Source organism: Ovis aries, chromosome 1, assembly GCF_016772045.2.
Source record: "Ovis aries strain OAR_USU_Benz2616 breed Rambouillet chromosome 1, ARS-UI_Ramb_v3.0, whole genome shotgun sequence".
Classification (NCBI taxonomy): Eukaryota; Metazoa; Chordata; class Mammalia; order Artiodactyla; family Bovidae; genus Ovis; species Ovis aries.
In genome coordinates, this window is record NC_056054.1 from 91,466,661 (window position 1) to 91,488,434 (window position 21,774).

At 49.8% G+C, this 21,774-nt stretch overlaps 1 protein-coding gene and 1 long non-coding RNA gene across 6 annotated transcripts in view; one reads left to right on the forward strand and one right to left on the reverse strand.

The window, feature by feature from the left end:
• The window catches only part of SYT6 (synaptotagmin 6), a 66,352-nt gene extending 58,704 nt beyond the window's left edge, over positions 1–7,648 (reverse strand). For 2 of the 5 annotated variants that reach the window (XM_042252888.1, XM_042252885.1), the window contains exon 1: positions 6,596–6,761. In XM_042252888.1, the coding sequence (XP_042108822.1) occupies positions 6,596–6,739 (144 nt within the window). In that variant the 5' untranslated portion in view covers positions 6,740–6,761. Of the gene's footprint in view, positions 1–2,956; positions 6,185–6,595; positions 6,762–7,429 lie in introns of those variants that run through there. The other 3 variants (XM_027973430.3, XM_042252895.2, XM_060413151.1) reach the window with 3 other exon arrangements.
• Positions 557–16,320, forward strand: LOC132659466 (uncharacterized). Its single transcript, XR_009599969.1, has 2 exons — positions 557–812; positions 12,907–16,320. It is a non-coding gene; the product is annotated as an uncharacterized LOC132659466 (long non-coding RNA).
• Positions 16,321–21,774: the final 5,454 nt, after the last annotated feature.

Consider the following 21,774-nt stretch of genomic DNA (forward strand, 5'->3'; position numbering starts at 1 on the left):
CATCTCCAAGTTTTTCTGTCAACACTCATTGTTCAGTTGTTTTGCCATTACTGCCACCAACCAGCTGGTGAACAGAAGCAAGCTCCAAAGGAATAAGAAGAAATTCATTGAAGAAAAGTGTATAATTCAGAACGTACTATGCTTTTGCAAAGTTTGCTTGGAAACTGGGGAAAAGAAGTCCATTGCTCAGTATTAGGTATCAGAGGAGACCAGTATTTTATGGGCACCTGGTTTGGGGAACCGTATTGACCAATTACCCAGCAGCCTCTGGGAGAGCAGAGAGCGATGGGACTTGGCTTCGGAAACACACCCAGCGATCTGGTGCTGGGCAGGGCACGTGGGTTCTAGCCTGGACTGGGGAAGTGCTCAGAGACACGAGGCAGTCATCTCCACTGAGCACCAGTGCCAGAATGACCACAGAGCATGCTCATCAACTGTGTGACCTTGAACAAGTTATTTAACTTCTCCAAACAGTGGGCTCTTCTTTTACGTCAAAGAATCACTGTAAATATTAGATAAAGTAAGGCCTTGAGCACAATGCTGGATACATGGTGGGGGGGTGGGGGCGCGGTGTGCTTAGTTGCTCAGCCAGTCCGACTATTTGCAATCCTTTGGACTGTAGGCTCCCACCAGGCTCCTCTGTTCACGGGATTTTTCAGGCAAGAATACTGGAGTAGGGTGCATTTCCTCCTCCAGGGGATCTTCCCAACCCAGGGACTGAACCGTGCCTCCTGTGTCTCCTGCATTGCCAGGTGGATTCTTTGCCCACTGAGCCATCTGGGAAGCCCAATATGTGGTGAAAGTTCCCGAAGGTAAGTTGCTGTTACTTCTTCCTGGTTTTTGTTTTTGTGGTGGGTAACAGTTCCCTGGGTACAGAATGGACCCAAAGCTTGGGCATTGAGGCAGGGAAGGGGGACATGGGACCAGGGGGCAAACATGTGAGAGAGGTGGATGGCTCATGGCCTCCCTCTCTGGAAAACGGTAGGCTATTAATTAGCAACCCAGGCGTTTCTTATCTCCCCACTGACACTTCTTTCTTCAGAGACAGAGCCCTGATACTTCAGTGCCCCCTCCTCTTCTCTCCACCCATAGTGTTAGGATTTATCAGCTTTTCTCATCGCTTGCTATTGTTCCCATGCTTCTAATGGGCTTCCATGTCAGGAAGATCCATTTTGTAACAGTAACAGACATTCTTGCTAACAGACTGTAATTGAAAAGATAAACTGGAGAGAAGAAGTGAAAAGAAAGGACCATTTCCTCTGCTCCCCTCAAAGCTGGAGAAAGCTGGCTGCAGGGTCTGGGGTCGCTGATGGACCCTCAGAAATGGGCAATGTCAGGCTCTGCAGAGCGAAAGCTGCCTCAGTGAAGGAGCTCCCAGTAAACACAGCCGGAGGCACAGACCCGCACAACTCAGGGAGCAGGCAGCAAGAAACTCAGAGACCCCAAACCCTGGAAGGTGCAGTGTCTAATCTAGGAAGGGAAAAGAGTCTGGTCAAAACCATTAATACAAACACTAGTAATGAAAGCGTTAGTTGCTCAGATGCATCTGACTCTTTGTGACCCCATGGACTACCGTAGCCCACTAGGCTCCTCTGCCCATGGGATTCTCCAGGCAAGAACACTGGAGCGGGTTGCCATTTCTTTCTCCAATGCATGAAAGTGAAAAGTCAAAAGAAAGTCGCTCAGTCGTGTCCGACTCAGCGACCCCATGGACTGCAGCCCACCAGGCTCCTCCATCCATGGGATTTTCCAGGCAAGAGTACTGGAGTGGGGTGCCATTGCGTTCTCCAAAGGAAGCCCTAGTAACAGCATTTATTATTTATTTCTATATAGTAAGTGCTGTGCCCCTTATAAGATCTCTTAATCTTTACATCCTACCTAAGAAATTAATATTCACCTCTCAAAGAAGGGCTTCCCCGGTGGTTCAGAGGGTAAAGTGTCTGCCTGCAATGTGGGAGACCCAGGTTCGATCTCTGGGTCGGGAAGATCACCTGGAGAAGGAAATGGCAACCCACTCCAGAATTCTTGCCTGGAGAATCCTACGGACAGAGGAGCCTGGTGGGCTACAGTCCACGGGGTTGCAAAGAGTCGGACACAACTGAGCGACTTCACTTTCACTTTCTCAAAGATAAAGTTAACTAAGTTGAGAGATGTTAAGGTAGTAACTTGTACAAAGTGTACCTAAGCAGAAGAGTTGGGATTTGAACTGGGGACTTTCTGATGTCGAAGCCCAGGGTCTGAGGGGTCTGGAGGCAGAGCTAAAGTGTCCAGAGGCAAAGTCTGGGCAGAGGAGCTGGGGAGGCATTTCTTCACTATAATTAGGAGAGGGTGGGGAGCATCTTCAGGTTTTTGGCCTGACCCTCTGAACCTGGGCAGAATTCTGGGGGCCAGCCTCCTCATCCCCCGTCTCTTTCTCCTTCCCTGGAAGATGCAGAAACTATAGCCATCAGGCAAATAATCAATGGCCCCTGGAAAAGTCCCATCTGGAAATGTACCTGAGAAATCCCTGAGAGAGAGAGAGAGTGTGTGTGTGTGTGTTGGGACAATGAAGGCTATTTTGTTCTGAGGCTCACAGACATCTTCCATTAATAATAAGCTCTGCTTGTAAATTTATTAGAAGAACCTGGTATAATTAAAATTCAGAGTTAGGGGGGAGGGGAAGCAGGAAGCCTTTGCTTCCTTTCCTTTCAGAGATCCAGGCTGAACTACCGATGGGGATAATTAGTGGAGTCCAAACAGAGAAGGAATTAATGCTCTTGGAAAAGCTGTGATGAGGAGAGACAATGCTGGACTAATTACAGCCGCACCAAGCTTTATGACTGGGTGCCTGTTTCCACCATCATTAGAGGATTCAGGGATAAATCGGAGACTAATATGAAGTGTCATAGCTAACAGAGCATTGGCATTAATTTAGGGATTATTTTAGAATTATTATTTTGGTGGATGGTAACTGTACCTTTCTGCCTGGTGGTCAGGACATGTGGCCCCTCTGAATGGAGCAGTCACGGCTGGGATGATGGGGAGAGGGGCAGACAGAATGTTGGATTCTTTTTCCTCCACCTCCGTCTCCCTGTTTATACCTGTAACCAGTGATAAAAGAGGTCTGCCTGGTCCTCATGGAGCAAGAAAACCAGTTCAGCCCCCGCATAGAGAGAAGGGAGGGATAAGGTAGTATCATATACCTGGAGAATCCAGAGCTGGATGTCCGGCTCACTTCCACTTTTCAGTCCCTCTGCTGTCAGTTCCTAGCTGTGGCTGTGTCCTTCTGTTTTTATTTTTAAATCTCCCTCCCTTTTTTCTCCACCTTCTGTTTTTAGGCATCTTTTCCTAAGTTGGTCTAGCAGGGGTGCCACTTAGCTGGGTCAGGACTTTTCTCTTACCCTATGTTCCCCCCACCCCACTCCAGACAGTTCTGTGGGAAAGTGAAAGTGTTACTCACTCAGTCGTGTTCGACTCTTTGCAACCCCATGGACTGTAGCCCACCAGGCTCCACTGTCCTTGGAATTCTCCAGGCAAGAATACTGGAGTGGGTTGCCATTTCAATCTCCAGGGGATCTTCCTGACTCAGGGGTTGAACCTGGGTCTCCTGCATTGCTGGCAGACTCTTTACCATCTGAGTCACCAGGGAAGCCCTACACAGACCTAAACAAAACTGGCCTGATCCACACGCTTCAATCCTAGTCCTCATTATTCCCAGTCACACCTCATGCCCCAACTCTGTGGACAGGGAGGACCCAGTCATGCTAGAGCAATTAGAAAAGAACATACCTTTTGTGCAGAGCTTGGGAGGATAGAACATTCTGTATCTACCATCCCCACTCTTGAAGTTCCCACACAGAGAGAAGGTAACTTCTAGAACTGTAAATCCAAGGGCTCTACAACGCCTAGATCCTTGATCCTGGTTCTAGAGTCTTAAAGCCCAAGACGCACCATAGTCTGAATCTCATCACCATGGGTTCTAAAGGATTCTGTATTGCACTCTTCCCCAGAGAGGGCAAAATCTGCAGAATTCCTTCCTTCCATCAAGGAGTGAGGGACTGACTCAGTTACAGAAACAGAACTGTTTCGTGTGCTTGGATGAAATGCTGTGCATTTAATTTGGCATCACAAGCAGGAGAAATATTATCTGTGCTGCAAAAGGCCAACTTCAAAGCCAGGTGGCTGAATCACAGAACATCTCCAGAGTCATTAGAAAAGTGAACAAACATCACACACATCTCATGGCCATAAGTGCACCAGAGAATAATCATTCCTGCCTGCCAACCCGGGAGGGGCAGGGCCGCTCAGGCTCTCTCAACAGATCCTTGCATTTTCTGGAACAACTCTGTACTTCTTACTACCTTGAGAATGCTATCAGAACCCAAGCTACCCACACCTAACACTCTGCAACTTGGCTTATGAAAAAAAAAGTTTATTCACCTCCATAAGGCAAAGGACACAAAGAAAGGTGAAGAACTGCCTGCTAGTATCCCTGGGGTGGGGGTGGGGGGAGGTGGTGAGGGCAGGTGGATAGTAAGAATGAAAGCAGACCCTTCACCTTTAATGTTTTTAAAGAAAAAATGGGACTTGCTTTTAGCTCCGATAGCTGTGTACAAAATGTTTCCAATTCAGGGTCTGATTGAGATTTCTTGTGCAATTCGTATCACAGACCTTGGCATATAAGAGGGTGCCTGAAAATGATAGTAGAGTCTGAATCTCAGTTGTTGAATCTCAGGGTGTTACTTAAAATCGCATAAGCTGGAGACTTACAGGAGTAGAAAGGCAGAGGAAAACATTCAATGGCAAAGGGATCTGGGAATACTCTCATCACTTGCATTTTTCATGAAACTGCAAATGAAAAGATGCAGCATTTCTCTGAATGGAGAATCTGGACCCAGACAGTTCTGGAATGCAGTTGTTCTGGGATGCCTGGGAGGTGGGATACCTCAGGGCCTGATCCCAAATTCCACAGCATCACCCTAGACTCCATGCACACCTAAGCCTGCAAGATCCCAAAGCCACACTTAACCATTTTTTTTTCCTGCTCTGATCAAGGGTCTTCTTCTGCCTCTCCCATCCCTTTCAGACCCCTCCCTCCACAGCTTGGCCCAGGGCTTGTGACTCAGCAGCCAAAGTTAAAGTTCCCCAGGGCTGACAACTCAACCTTGCTTTCTGAAGCAGCCTGCAGAGAAGGCATACTGATTCATCTGGGCCTGCTGGCTCTTACTCCTCAGCCTTCCCTCATCCCCAGCCTGGCCATCCAGGTACCTGCCATTGCAGACTATGGGGTGTCCCTCTGGAGTCAGAACACCAATGCCTCCCTGTATCAGGATGTGTACCTATGTATGCCAGCTGCCCCCCACCCTTAGCATTTCTTTTCTAAACAGACAGGAGGAACAGTCTCCATCCAGAACTCGACAGGTGTGTTCTCACCTTGAATTAGCCCCTTTAGGGTCTGAGGGGGTCAGAGCAAGCATTAAGAAACCCATTGGAGAAGGATCACTGGAGCAAAGAAGGGAAGGGAGCTGGAGAGGCAGGCAAGAAGAGACTCCCTGACTTGGGGAAAATTGTGTGTCTGACAAGCATACGGAGTTGGGTACTGCAGGAGGTGATGGCACCTGAGAACCAAAATCTGATAATACTTACTGGGCCTAATTTGTTCAGAGATTCTTCAAGAAGAATCAACAATCAATCCCTGCAGGACCTCCCCACCCCCGCTCCGTATTCTCTCTCGGGGTTTCACTACCGTACCACCCTCTAAAAGTTCTGCATATCTAACCTCAGTCCTTTCTGCTGCAGTAATCAGCTCATTGATTAAACACTGCCAGGACCAGAGTTGGGGGGAGCAGTGCCCCCTACAACCCACACAGAGCCGAAGTGGGCTCCACCCGCCCCACGGTTGGACACAGCCCCCTGACGCACACAAGCCTCCCCCAGGCCCACTACTCCTATTCCCCAGCAGCCCTGTTCCTAACCTAGGACCTAGCTACATCTCCGACCTTTAACCTCAAGTGGAAACAGGGCCTGGAACCTACGGCCTCTGGAGCGCTTACCCCACCTGTATCTCCTCCCAGAACCGCGGCTCCAGTCCCCGCTTCTGGTCCCAGGAGAAGAGCGTGGAGATAAAATTCCCGCCTCTCGGGGCCCCCTCCTCGCTCTCCCGCGCGGATGATGCGCCGCCGCGGGGCGACCCCAGCGAACCTCTAGGCCCAGCGCCACGGGGGTCAGGGTTGGGGTACAAGGAGGGGTGGAGTCTGTGGAGCCAAAGGAACCCCGGAGCCCGGGTCCCTGCAGGACCTCCCCACCCCCGCTCCGTATTCTCTCTCGGGGTTTCACACTGCCCCCAGCCTCTCCCCACTGCCCGTTCCTCCCTCCCGCCCAGGACCCTCCAGACACCGGGATCCGGACAAAGAAGCCCGGCTGCCGGGGGCGAGCGCGGCCGCGCGGCGCGGGCGAGGCAGGTAGATACCCGCGGCGGGCCGGCCGCCGCGCCGCCCACCCTCCCGCGGTTCCCGCCGCCAAGGCGCGACACGCCATTCCCGCTGTCGCGACTCCCGGGAGACGCCGCAGTTGCCCGCCAGGCCCGGGCCCCGCGGGGCTCGCGCTCCGGACTCACCGGCTCCGGCGAGCTCGACCCGGCTCGGGCTCCCTCCTGGGCTCGGCAGCCGCCTGGGACTGCGTCCGGCGCAGGGTCCGCGCCGTTCGGGCAGGAGGCGCCCGCTTGGCGAAGTCGGCAAGAGACACCGGCTCCGTCGCTCATCGGCCCCGAGTCCGAGTGAGTCAGAGAGAGACCGAGGGAGCGAGTTATAGGGGTGGGGAGTGGGGGGTGCGGCGGGGAGGATGCCGAGACACCCTCCCCCACCCCGCCCCCCGCCCCCCAGCGGAGACGCAGAAAGCCACTCGCAGTCGGAGACACCCGGACACAAAGACCTCGTGCCAGGCGCAGACCCAAGTTTCTCCCTGAGAGACCCAGGGGGCTGGGGCCGCGTTCCCCGAGAGATCGGATGAACTGACGGGACAGACCGACAGACGCACCCGGGACCTTGACAGCCTCCGAAGAGACGAGTTACTTCCTCAGCCGGAATGTCCCTGGTCTCCTGCTTGCTCCACGGACCCCCTCCCCGGGAAGATTGCCCGCGGGGCAAGCAGAGAGAGCAAAAGGGAAACTGAGGCCCCTCGGGGAGCCGCATCCTGGGAGCCCGGCTTTCCGCGGGGCCCCGCAGAGTCGCACAGGCTTGAGCAGGGGGTATTCTCTCCCTCCCGGATCCCCTTCGCGTCCCTATGTCCTGCGAGCGATGGCCAGTGCACTAGCCGGGGCTGGATCCGAATCCAGAATCCTGAGCTAGAGTTCTCCACCTAAGCTCCGGGGTTCCCGAAGCTGGGGCTTTGAGGAGCAGGGACAGCCAGGGCGAGACTCCAGGAAGGGAAGGGGCCTCTGCTTTCCTGTTACCTGAGTCGGCAGCGCTCGGACTCCGCTCTGGGGGCTCTAGCTCGAAGCTCCGACAAGTCTCCACGTCCAGCCCGAAAGGGGGCGGCCGGGCCCGGCACAGAGAGGCCAGGACCTCGAGCGCCGCCTGGCACCGAGGCTCTCCGGTCCCCCGCACCCCACTCATGCCCCGGACACCGCAGCCCTCCAAGCAGCCGCCGGAACCCGCGCCGCGGCCGGACTGGGGCGGGGCAAGGCGGCCCCAAGAAGACCCTCCCCGCAGCGGCCCCCTCCGGCTCCGTTCGGCTTTTAATCACTTCCCCGCAGGGTCTCCGCCCCTCACGTGGCATCCCGCGGCAGCTGGCAAGTCTGGCGCCTCACGGCCGCCCCCTCTACACTCAGCGACCGGTCTGAGTCCGGGCGGTTCAAGGCGGAGGGACCGAGTTGTCCCGCATCCTGGAGGGTTCAAGACCTGGGAAAGAGCCTAGGATCCGGCTCCGCATTCACGGCCTGGTGTGACCTTGGGCCTCCCTGAACCTCAATTTTTCCTCTCTGTGAAAGGGGCAGAAATGAAAACGAGTGCTTCACGGGCTGCGGGGAGATATAAAGACAGTGGTTGTGAAAACACTGGGTAAATTGCCACATGCCACACAAGTGGCAACGAAATGGAGAAACCTATTCTAGAAAGATGGATGACCCTGCTAGGAGTGGGAGGACCTTGGCCAGGGTTCCTAATCAGGGAAGTTAGTCAGACTTGTCCCCTGTCCCAGCTTCGAAGGCAGAAGACCCCAAGACTGTGGGGCGATGTGAACTGCAAAAAGACTTTCTGAGCCCCGCATTCCTGCTGTCCGCGGTACCCGCACGTTGCTATGGCGACGGGAGGCAGCGGCCGTCTCTCTCCATGGCAACCGGAGGGGAAAGTTCCTGGCGAATAAGAACGGGGGGCGTTCCAACAGGGCCCTCGGTTCCCGCCAGACCCATCTCCCGGCTTCGGTGTAACACTACCGATGTTACGCTTGCTGTTAAGCATAACAAGAGCCAAAAAGACCGAAAATTAAAAGGAAGGATTGAGGCTAGACTGGGCAGAACTCGCCTCTCGGAACTGTGGCGTAAGGTCCAGAAGCAGGTTGACTGAGGGGGCTCTTAGGTGCCCCTTTCAACCTGGAAGTCTGTGGACAGCTGCCAGGCCCCTGCGGGGCCTCTCACAAAAATCTTGCATTCTCGGCTGGTCGGCGGGTGGGCCTCTTCCTCTGTGGGGTTCACCCGAAACTCCAGGTTCAAGTCTCTGCCTTCCCAGAGCTGAGAAGGAAAATTTAGCTGCAGTCTCTGAAAGCCAGGGGACTGGTGTGTATCCGGGTGGCGGGTGGAGGAGGAAGGTCTTTCCTCCTAATTAACACGCTAATTGGAAGTGGCTCCGGCGGTGACTCACTTCCCGGAGAGAGGAGATTCGGAGCCCCAGCTCCTGGCGGTCTCCATCGTGCGCCATCTGAGCTAGCCGGCCCTTGACAGCCCTGGGCAGCTAGTGCCCCAGGTACGGAGGGTCAAGACGATGCTTGAGAGGACCCTGGCAAACCGCCTGCGCTCCCTAGCTCTGTCCATGGTGCTGAAGGCTCCGTTGATGCAACTGGTGGCATGGGCACCCCATTAGGAGAGGGAGGTAGGCCGGGCAATTGCGGCGGGTTCGAAGCTTTCACTCTGGCTTCAGGAGCTTGCGACACGGGAGGACTTGGAAGGCAGGCGGGAGTTACTGAGAAGACACGATCCCGGCCACACAATGCAACCCAGGCCACCTTCCTGTGAGAGGTGCTCAGTTGCAGTGCCAAGAACGAGTGAGGCTGTGGAGTCCCCATTCTCCTCCCAGTGCTTTAAGGACCCACCTGAGGAGCCCAGAGGTCCCATCGGTTTTCCCTCCACCACCTGGAGAGACTGGAGCTCAGAGGCCCCTTGTCACACACTCATTAGCGATTTCTGAGGGGGCAGGTTTGTATTTATATAAAATAACAAGTGGAGACTAACGGCTCTTTGCTCCTGTTTATGGCAGCTCTGTTACTCAGCAGCAAGTTCTCCCTCCCCTTCTCCAGTTCCTGGGGAAATTTGCAGAACAAAGCGCCTTGTTTTGCCTTTGCAAAGAATGAAAAAAACACTGGTTCGTTCCAAGGGCCCAGGCCTGTGATGCAGGGAAATCAATATTTTGCTTTACAACAATTTGCATCTAAACTGAAGGCAAAGGAGCCTGTTCGGAGCAGAGCAGGTGGCAGAAACCGAGAATTAACAGATAATTTCTCATTGTTCCCGGATTCTGCCTCCACACTCGGCAGGCAGCTCTGCAGCGTCTCTGGCGCCCCGGCAGCAGCTCCGGACCTGGCATTTCTCAACCACACGGGGAGAAAAAGGTTCGCTCTGACAGGGCTGTGGGCAGGGGGCTCAGGCTCCCCGTTCAGTCAATAACTATTGAATTTGGACTGTGTAAGTGATCGTGTGTGTATGAGAGTGATAAGAGAGACAGAGATAAGAGAAAGAGAGTCACATGGAGAGGCAGAGGATGAGAGGGACATGTAGCGAGACAAATATAAGAGAGAGATGAAGAGAACAGAGAGACACAGAACTGGCATGTATATAAAGGGGCCCATAAAGAAACACTGATTCAGAAAGAGAGATAAAAGGAAAAGTAGTTATTTAATAATTCTTACATTAAGAGCAAAGCTCTGCCCTAGTTGTCATCTTCCTGCCCTCTCCCCACAGTTAACTGCTGATACATTTGTTCACATAACCAGCCACAAAGCAGAAAGAAAAAATCCTCATGTAAAAATGGGACTCTTTCCTCTTTAGAATCCTTTTAGACTGCAAGCCCACTCCCAAAACACATCTAGGTTTCTTTCCATATGAAAATACTAAATTCAGACTCCAGAGTCCTATTCAGACCTGGGTAGGGAAGGAGAGAAAGAAGTGAAATTGTTATCCCTCAACTTTTTTTTTTTTAATTTTAATTTTTACTTTATTTTACTTTACAATACTGTATTGGTTTTGCCATACATTGACATGAATCCGCCACGGGTGTACATGAGTTCCCAATCCTGAACCTCCCTCCCACCTCCCACCCCATATCATCTCTGTGGATCATCCCCGTGTATCCTTCAACTTTTATCTCTCAGAAGAAGATTATTCTTTGACCTCTCTTTGGCTTGCAGGATCTTCTTTCCCTGACCAGGGATCCAACCCACACCCCCTGCAGTGGAAGTTCAGAGTCTTAACCATGGACTGCCAAGGAAGTCCCAGGAAGACATTCTAAGTTTTTGGGTTAAAGATGGGAAAGTGAAGGAGGCGCAGAGCCAGCAAGGCATAGGCAAACAAGGGCACAGAGTTGTGCCCCAGGGGGCTGGGTCCCAGGGCTGGTGCACCAAACCAGCCTTGGGGCAGTCATGCTCCCGTAAGAGCCTTGGTTTCTTTATTGACAAGATGACTAAGTGGGATGAGAAGCTCTTTGAGGCTTCTTCCAGCAACCACACTCTAGGATCTTGCAGGAGAGGAAAGGAGAAAGCTGAGCAGGGAAAAGAAGGAGGGAGTGAGGTTTTGCTGGCTCTGAAGAAGAGGGTGAGTTTAAAATGTCCAGACTCGCTTTGGGCTTCTCCTCCCTCGTTACTCTCATTCCTGTACAGTCGTGGCTGGAGCATTGTAAACCGGATTCCCCCCACTCCATAGGCCAGACTGCTCAGAAGCAGGAGAAGCAGGTGGAGGTGAGGTAAGAGGCAAAGTGAGAGGAGGTTTGAGGCAAAAGCCAGCGGCCTCCCACTCCTATGCTCTACTCTGATCAGAAATAAGCAAAGTACACTTCCCCTGCCCCCCACCCCAAGTCTCTTAGGCAGTGGCCTGACTGCCCTTGGAAACTTCCCACCCTGCTCTGAGCTGCAGTGTCCTGTTGAGTTATGCTACAAATAAAATAAATTAAAACAAAATAATAATTTCTAAAAAATTAAACCTCAGTAGGAAATTGCTAATGCTGTAGGCGGGAAGAATGAGCTCTTTTGACATGAGCCGATGTGTCATATTGTCTTCCCATCTCAATGCAATTTCTAAATAGGGAACCTTTCCCCATTCCCTCCTCCCCTCCATACCCCCAGCAGAGATGTAAAGGGAGCAGTCTGACATTCATGGATACAAAGAAATAGACACAAGCAGACCCACCGCTTTGCCAAGCAGATTGGAGCCGAGAGGACTCTGACCCAACCTGGAGGACCACTGATCTCCTCTCTCCACCTCTCCCATCTCCTGCTTACTGAAGCATCTGGCCACTTTTGTGAAGGTTTTCAATTTTCTCTAAGAAAACAAACATCAGCTCAACCTGTTCCGCTGGTGAAGAATTAAGTTGATGTCCTGAATTGGGGAGTGGGAGTAACTTTATACCATTATTTGGAACACACTCTTCCATGGAATCCCAATGGGGTTCCTGACAAAACAGCTTTATCAGTATTCCCAGCAGATGCCACCCTGTACCCCTCACCCCCACACCAACATAGCAACTCTAGGCAAAGCTCTGTGACTTCTGCAAACCTTGCCCTTCCAAGCCATTATAAGAGTTTCCAGGAATTCCCCCTTGCCTGAAAGATAGAGAAGACTTTGCAGAGCTCTAACTCAATGCCCAGGTGTTTTTGAGAGTCCAGTCTTGCTTTTATTTTAAGAAAGGTCCTCAACAATTCAAGCTATCTAAAGTGAAAGTGAAAGTCACTCAGTTGTGTCTGATTTTTTGCGACTCCATGGACTATACAGTCCACGGAATTCTCCAGGCCAGAATACTGGAGTGGGTAGCCTTTCCCTTCTCCAGGGGATTGTCCCAACCCAGGGATCAAACCCAGGTCTCCTGCATTGCAGGTGGATTCTTTACTACCTGAGCCACAAGGGAAACCCAAGCATACTGGAGTGGGTAGCCTATCCCTTCTCCAATGGCTCTTCCCAACCCAGGAATCGAACCAGAGTCTCCTGTATTGCAGGCAGATTCATTTCCAACTGAGCTATGAAGGAAGCTGCCTCAAACTACCTAAACCAAGGGTATATTTGCCCCTCTCTCATTCCTTCCTAGGTGGCGCTAATGGTAAAGAACCTGCCTGCCAATGCAGAAGACAGAGACATGAGTTCAATCCCTGGGTTGGGAAGATCCCCTAAAGAAGGGTATGGCAACCCACTCCAGTATTCTTGCCTGGAGAATCCCATGGACAGAGGAACCTGGCAGGCTATATATAGTCCATAGGGTTGCACAGAGTCGGACACAACTGAGCAAGTAACACTTGTAGGCCAAAGCGGTCTGGGAACCAGGAAAGCAGATACAGGTTCAAGGTCAGAAATCATCATCTGTAATCCAGACCACCTGACCTGCCTCTTGAGAAATCTGTATGTAGGTTAGGAAGCAACAGTTAGAAATGAACATGGAACAACAGACTGGCTCCAAATAGGAAAAGGAGTACGTCAAGGCTATATATTGTCACCCTGCTTATTTAACTTATATGCAGAATACATCATGAGAAATGCTGGGCTGGATGAAGCACAAGCTGGAATCAAGATTGCCAGGAGAAATAGCAATAACTTCAGATATGCAGATGACACCACCCTTTTGGCAGAAAGTGAAGAAGAACTAAAGAGCCTCTTGATGAAAGTGAAAGAGGAGAGTGAAAAAGTTGGCTTAAAGCTGAACATTCAGAAAACGAAGATCATGGCATCTGGTCCCATCACTTCATGGCAAATAGATGGGGAAACGGTGGAACCAGTGTCAGACTTTATTTGGGGGGGGCTCCAAAATCACTGGAGATGGTGACTGCAGCCATGAAATTTAAAGACGCTTGCTCCTTGGAAAGAAAGTTACGACCAACCTAGACAGCATATTCAAAAGCAGAGACATTACTTTGCCAACAAAGGCCCATTTAGTCAAAACTATGGTTTTTCCAGTAGTCATGTATGCATGTTAGAGTTAGACTATAAAGAAAGCTGAGCACTGAAGAATTCATGCTTGAGCTGTGGTGTTGGAGAAGACTCTTGAAAGTCCCTTGGACTGAAAGGAGATCCACCCAGTCCATCCTAAATTCCTGGGTGTTCATTGGAAGGACTGATGCTGAAGCTGAAACTCCAATACTTTGGCCACCTGATGCGAAGAGCTGACTCATTGGAAAAGACCCTGATGCTGGGAAAGATTGAGGGCAGGAAAAGAAGGGGACTACAGAGGATGAGATGGTTGATGGCATCACTGACTCAATGGACATGAGTTTGGGTAGGCTCCGGGAGTTGGTGATGGACAGGGAGGCCTGGCGTGCTGCAATTCATGGGGTCCCAAAGAGTCGGACACAACTGAGTGACTGAACTGAACTGAACTGAAAGCAGTTTTAGACCTGGACCTAACCATGGTGAGCCTAGGGCACTCTCTGCATTACCTGAGAAGTGAGAACGATGTTGGAGGGGAAGGGCTAGGAAAGAAGCCAAGTTCACACTGACTTTGTGTGGAAGAAAGAGCATGGGTTTTGGAGCCAGACAGACCTGGGTTCAGCTCTTGGCTCTGTCACTTACCAACTGTATCACTTGAGGCACTGTATCTTAGCTCTCTGAACCTCAACTTTTTCATCTGTAGATTGGGAAATATAAGGTCTGCTTTATAGTATACAAGGATTAAATGCCTGGAGTTAAATGCTTATTTTTTTTATGGCTGATCAAAACATATTTCTGCTTTATTGACTATGCCAAAGCCTTTCACTGTGTGAATCACAATAAACTGTGGAAAATTCTGAAAGAGATGGGAATACCAGACCACCTGACCTGCCTCTTGAGAAATCTATATGCAGGTCAGGAAGCAACAGTTAGAACTGGACATGGAACAACAGACTAGTTCCAAATAGGAAAAGGAGTACGTCAAGGCTGTATATTGTCACCCTGCTTATTTAACTTCTATGCAGAGTACATCATGAGAAACACTGGACTGGAAGAAACACAAGCTGGAATCAAGATTGCTGGGAGAAATATCAATAACCTCACATATGCAGATGACACCACCCTTATGGCAGAAAGTGAAGAGGAACTAAAAAGTCTCTTGATGAAAGTGAAAGAGGAGAGTGAAAAAGTTGGTTTAAAGCTCAACATTCAGAAAACGAAGATCATGGCATCTGGTCCCATCACTTCATGGGAAATAGATGGGGAAACGGTGAAAACAGTGTCAGACTTTATTTTTGGGGGCTCCAAAATCACTGGAGATGGTGATTGCAGCCATGAAATTAAAAGACGCTTACTCCTTGGAAGAAAAGTTATGACCAACCTAGATAGTATATTCAAAAGCAGAGACATTACTTTGCCGACTAAGGTCCGTCTAGTCAAGGCTATGGTTTTTCCTGTGGTCATGTGTGGATGTGAGAGTTGGACTGTGAAGAAGGCTGAGCGCCGAAGAATGGATGCTTTTGAACTGTGGTGTTGGAGAAGACTCTTGAGAGTCCCTTGGACTGCAAGGAGATCCAGCCAGTCCATTCTAAAGGAGATCAGTCCTGAGTGTTCATTGGAAGGAATGATGCTAAAGCTGAAACTCCAGTACTTTGGCCACCTCATGCGAAGAGTTGACTCATTGGAAAAGACTCTGATGCTGGGAGGGATTGAGGGCAGGAGGAGAAGGGGATGACCGAGGGTGAGATGGCTGGATGGCATCACTGACTTGATGGACGTGAGTCTGAGTGAACTCCGGGAGTTGGTGATGGACAGGGAGGCCTGCGTGCTGTGATTCCTGGGGTCGCAAAGAGTCGGACACGACTGAGCGACTGAACTGAACTGAACATGGCAAGTGTTCAAACAAACAACAGTTTCTACCCCTTCTTCTTTCTGTCAGACCACAGAGGGAAAGCCAGCAGGCACATCGGCTAGAGATTAACCCATAAACTGAAGATTGCCAAGGGGAAATTTCTCTCATTTAATTTTTTTTTCTGGCTATGCCAGATCTTCATTGTGGTGTGCGGGATCTTTTCCCTGACCAGGGATTGAACCCAGGCCCTCTGCATTGGGAACACAGACTCTTAACCATTGAACCACCAGGGAAGTCCCCTCTCTCATTTAATTTTATAACAGCCCTAAGGCTAGAATGTAAGGGTGCTAGTAGTTCATTTGGTGAATGAGGAAATTAAGGAACTGGTCCCTGGTCACACAAGCTAAGAAGTAGCAGATAACTGGAATCTGGGCCTTCTGATCCCTGGTGAGGGTATGAATAATTTTTTCTTTTACAAAAAAGATTATAATATTTTAAAATTGACTTCATAATAAAGAAAAAGTACTTGGAAAGAAATTGCAGAGCAGTGAAAGATTCACTCCTGTCTCTTTGCAAAGGTCTTGGTCCTCTGACCTGAGTCATCCAATTACCCCTTGGACCCAGTTGCTGGTCTAGAGAAAACAGTATCACTGATGAAACACAGGGCTGGGGCCAGACAGCTTCATGGCTCGGGACATGCTTGGCTGCTCCACTCTTGACAGAGACAAGACTCCTTTGAGGGCAGCTTAGGGAGTCTCTGCTGCAGCTGGCTTCTGTCCTGTGGTCATAGCTCAGCTTCCAGGAAGAGCCAAGTCAAGATTCTTGTAAGACCAGGACCCCAAAGACTGGAATCATCCCCAGGAGCCTGGAGGGGGTTTGTAATCTCAGGACTCTGGCTGTTCCACTAATGAAAAGAAACCAGATAAACTGCCAAAACTAATTAAAGTGACAAATCCACAAAAGGTTCTGTCAAAACTAGAAAGTCTTAATCCTTGATTTCAACAGAACCCAAGCAGGAGGACTCAACAGAGTGAGTTTTGGGTCAGGGGCCCACCGCCCCCTGTGCAATTGAAGGGTTGTACCCCCTGGAGAGAACAAATCTGTTTCCTAAATTGTAGCCTCCATCCATTCAGTAAAATAAAAATCCTTTTTTATCCCAGCTCCCAAGCCTCATCTCTGTGTCTCTGTTTGCTAGAAGTGCCATGAATGACTTTACTGACTCAGCCCCCACCTTCATGCCTACTCCTGTACATTTGTAAAGTGGTACGGTTTACACAACATGCTCTTGTATGTTGTCTCACTTCATACCTGCAAGAGCCCTAAGAAGTGGATATAATTATCTTTCTTTTACAAGGTGAGTTCTCAAGAGAAGCTAAAAATAACTGTCTCGGGATCACACTAGCAAGTGGCAGCGCCAGAACTTGGCCTGTGTTTTCACATCGTTCATTGATTCGGCATTTACTGAGATCCTACTAAGATCCAGTTCTGTACCAGGCAACTGAGATACAGTCCCATGTTGTTTCCCATAAGCACTGGCCTCCAACCACACACAGCGTGCAGAGCCCTCAGCCCGTGATGGGCTCTGTCCTGGGAGAATGCCCGTAATCACCGTGGAGAGAGGCCACACGTGAAACTGGTTTAAAATGAGTTCTTTGACCTCTTTGCTGCAGAGGTGCCCAGGCCCACATCGACTGTGAAATTTTCTTCTGTGGCGTGATTCCCTCTGGATCGCCTTCCTCTCCTGATTCTCTCACTCATCTGCCTCCTCCCAACCCTTCCTTTTTCTCCAGGGTTCAACTCTCATCCGTTCTTCTGTCCCTGCATATTCTCTTGAGTGATCTCATCTACTCTGAGGGCTTTAAATACTAAATAATACTAACAGTATCAAACACTAAGATTTATTGTGTTTCAAAATCTATGTTGCTTGCTTAATATGTGCTGGGCTGTGCTTAGTCGCTCAGTCATATCCGACTCTTTGCCACCCCATGGACTGTAGTCTGCCAGGCTCCTCTGTCCATGGGGATTTTCCAGGCAAGAATACTGGACCGGGCTTCCCTGCCCTCCTCCAGGGGATCTTACCAACCCAGAGATTGAACCCAGGTCTCCCGCATTGCAGGCAGATTCTTTACCATCTGAGCCACCAGGGAAGCTGCTTAATATGGATTGCATTATTTAATTCTTACAACAACCCTATTATTATCTGCAGTTTATAGGTATCAAGTGACAGAGCCAGAATTTGAACCCAGGAAGTCTCACTCCAGAGCCCATACTGTAGGGACTCCCAATTCTGAATCTGACTCCTCGCTCTCTCCTTGGTGCTAGGCTTGCATTACCAAATTCTTCTTGTGAACACTTTTACCCCAGGCCTCCTGAATCAAACCTGTTCAAGGTAGAATTCATATTTTTCTTCACAAACCTGCTCTGCTTCCTTGAAGAAGGACATAACTAAACCAAACTAGACCCTAAAACTCAGAGCCCTCCTTGACTCTTGCCTCTTCCATATCCACCCACATGCAGTCTCTCATCAAATCATCTTGTTTTAATCTTTAAAATGGTGAGCCCCTGTCCTCCTCACCACTGTCACTGCCCCAGCATAGACACTCAACATCCCTCTTCTGGATCATGGAAGTCACGTTATGGGATATTCTAATTATGTCACCCTCTCACTTAAAACCCTTTACTGACTTCCCAGGGCCTTCAGGATGAGGCTGACACTCTCTAGCACACCACTCTGGTGCTGTACACTCTAGCACAGTCCCTTCCAGACCTGGCCTCGTCCACTTATTTAGCCTCCTCTCCCAGAGACCCCTTCTACCTCCACAGGCTGCTTGTGCGAGGGTCACAGAGTGATAATCCCTGGTTCTCATCCTCACATCCCACCCAAGCTCCGTGCTTTTGCTGATGGTTCCTGCAGATCCTCTCTTCTCTGCCACAGCCCTCTTTAGATTCTGGAACTTCACAATTGCTTGTCCCTCTTCCCTGAACAACTTTCCTCTTTTCCTTATCATCCAGCTGGTTCCTAGAGGACATAGTGGGGCATAGAGGTTAAGACTGTGGGTTTGGGAGCTAGGCTTTACACTGTATTCTATTCACATATCTACCTGCCTTCAGAGCAGTAGTCACTCACTGAGTGTGAATCAGGTTTAGATCTGCCATGTCGTAGCTGTGTGACCTTGAGCAAGTTACTAAACTTCTCTGTGCTTCAGTTTTCCTGTCCTTAAAATGGAGATGATAATAGTAGTATCAGAGTACACTCTCTTGTCAGTATACCAATGTACCAAGAGGTTTAAATGAACTGAAATACATGAAGCACTCAAAACAGCCCCTTCCCTAAGTTCCAAAGCTTTCTCAGGTGTTCCCTTTCTCATCAGCCCAATGCTCACTTTTTCCACAGAGTTTAGCAACAGTCTATCATTGACTTGTCAGCAGGTTGTGAGCTCACTGAGCTGGGGTCTCTGTCTCATTTATCTTCATCTCCTCAGTGACTTAAACCTAATTCACACTCAGTGAGTGACTACTACTCTGAAGGCCGGTAGATATGTGAATATAATACAGTGTAAAGCAAGGGTGTGAGTGCTGAAGGAATTCCAGAGTAGAATTAAACTAGCCAAATCAGGGAAGGCTTCCTGGAGGAGGAGAGTTTTGAGTTTTTTAGGCAGGTGAGACTGGAAGGAATAGGGGAACAGGAACACCTTCCAGGCACACCCTGGGACAAGGTTTTCAGGCAAAAATAAGTGCTCCAAGTGAAGGGGGAGTGAGCAGCTTTCCTCAGTTGGAGCATAGTTGAGGACAGGTGGGAGAGAGGACCATCAGCCCTCATGCATCCCCACATTCATGGTTGGAAGCTCAGTCTTACTTGCCCGGATTTTTACCAAGAGCCCAGGTTGTTCCAGCCAGTTAGGAGGCCAGCTAAGGAAGACCAGAACCTGGCCCTCAGAAGGAGTATGACGAAACTACAGGAAGTTGGGCAGGACAAGATCCAAGCCCCTCTGTGAACATGCCATAGTCTAGGTCCTGAAAAGTTTCTTTGTGACAGGAAATTGCTCATTTTTCCAAGTATCAAGGCGTCACTGGAAAGCAAGTGTGTCTGCTGGGGCAGCTAACTGTTTTCAAGGATGTTTTTGATGATTACACCAATTACTGCCCAATTAGTGCTGCTAATGGGGACTGCTAATGGAGAATGAGAAGTCAAGTGGGCCTTAGGAAGCATCACTACCAACAAAGCTAGTGGAGGTGACGGAATTCCAAATCCTAAAAGATGATGCTGTTAGAGCGCTGCACTCAATATGCCAGCAAATTTGGAAAACTCAGCAGTGGCCACAAGACTGGAAAAGGTCAGTTTTCTTTCCAATCCCAAAGAAAGGAAAGGCCAAAGAATGCTCAAACTATCTCACAATTGCGCTCATCTCACACACTAGTAAAGTAATCCTCAAAATTCTCCAAACTAGGCTTCAACAGTATGTGAACCATGAGCTTCCAGATGTTCAAGCTGGATTTAGAAAAGGCAGAGGAATGAGAGATCAAATTCCCAACATCCGCTGGATCAGCAAAAAAGCAAGAGAGTTCCAGAAAAATATCTATTTCTGCTTTATTGACTATGCCAAAGCCTTTGACTGTGTGGACCACAACAAACTCTGGAAAATCCTGGAAGAGATGGGAATACCAGACCACCTAACCTGCCTCTTGAGAAACCTGTATGCAGGTTAGGAAGCAACAGTTAGAACTGAACATGAACAACAGACTGGTTCCAAATAGGAAAAGGAGTACCTCAAGGCTGTATACTGTCACCCTGCTTATTTAACTTCTATGCAGAGTACATCATGAGAAACGCTGGGCTGGAAGAAGCACAAGCTGGAATCAAGATTGCCGGGAGAAATATCAATAACCTCAGATATGCAGATGACACCACCCTTATGGCAGAAAGTGAAGAGGAACTAAAGAGCTTATTGATGAAAGTCAAAGAGGAGAGTGAAAAAGTTGGCTTAAAGCTCAATATTCAGGAAACTAAGATCATGGCATTTGGTCCCATCACTTCATGGCAAATAGATGGGGAAACAGTGGGAACAGTGTCAGACTTTATTTTGGGGGCTCCAAAATCACTGCAGATGGTAATTGCAGCCATGAAATTAAAAGACACTTGCTCCTTGAAAGAAAAGTTATGACCAACCTAGACAGCATATTCAAAAGCAGAGACATTACTTTGCCAACAAAGGTCCGTTTAGTCAAAACTATGGTTTTTCCAGTAGTCATGTATGGATGTGAGAGTTGGACTATAAAGAAAGCTGAGTGCTGAAGAATTGATGCTTTTGAACTGTGGTGTTGGAGAAGACTCTTGGGAGTCCCTTGGACTGCAAGGAGATCCACCCAGTCCATCCTAAAAGAAATCAGTCCTGGATGTTGATTGGAAGGACTGACGCTGAAACTGAAACTCCAATACTTTGGCCACCTGATGTGAAGAACTGACTCATTGGAAAAGACCCTGACACTGGGAATGATTGAAGGCGGGAGGAGAAGGGGAGGACAGAGGATGAGATGGTTGGATGGCATCACCGACTCGATGGGCATGAGTCTGAGTGAACTCCGGGAGTTGGCGATGGACAGGGAGGCCTGGCGTGCTGCAGTCCATGGAGTCCCAGAGTCAGACACGGCTGAGCGACTGAACTGAACTGAACTGAATGGGGACTGTGGAGTCCACTCCCCTACTACCCACACACCTCCTGTGGCCTCCCTCCCTTTCTACTTTGTACGCTTTCTCATTCCTGCACACGTATTCTCTCTCCATCTCTCCCTCCAACCGCTGAGCTGGCTGTGGGAGAAGAGAGGGCCAAGGGTGGGGCTCTCTGGCCTCCCGAATTAGAAAAGCGCACCAGAGCTAGGAGCGGGGGCAGAGAACAAAGGGTGGAGGATGGGGAGGGCGGTAGAGGTTGACCTCAGGGAGAATATCTGTGAAGTTCATAAGGGAGGGGCTGGTAGCCTGTGAGGGCTACCTGCCCCTCAGGGTATGTAATGACTGTTTGCCACCCCCACCCAAGGAACCTGTTGTGCCAGAGCCCTGGTACTAAAGGGGTTCGCCCCAGCAGTGTGGAGATGGCCTAGTGCTGAAACCAGGTGATGCATTGTCTAGGCTGCTGGTAGGAACATCAGCTAAGCTTGATAGGAACATGTTTTGTTTCATTCTGAGTAATTCTTTCACACACACGTGCACACGCGCAGTCTACCACACAGACATACACACAGAGGCCACATTCAGACACATATACTCGGGGGGATTTTTCAGCCCTGCTCCTGAAAGCACTGACTGTTTCTCTGACTTACTCTCCCTCTGGAAGGCTTTGAGCTTTTAGGAAACCTCAGCGGTTTTTGTAGAATGGATGAAGTGGGAAGTTATGGAGGCGTGGCCCAGAGCCCACTGAAGTCTTGGTTCCTGAGTGGGCTTCTTCATGGGGGTTTGCGGGGAGGTGGAGAACCACCCACTGACCCACCCCAGTGAGCAGAAACCAACAGTGGCTGATGGAGCCCAACACTGGAGCCCCGGGGAGAGACACGGCAGGAGGAGGAAATGTTAAGCCTAGGGCTAGAAGGAGGAACCAGGAACAGGAGGTTGCTGAAGTGT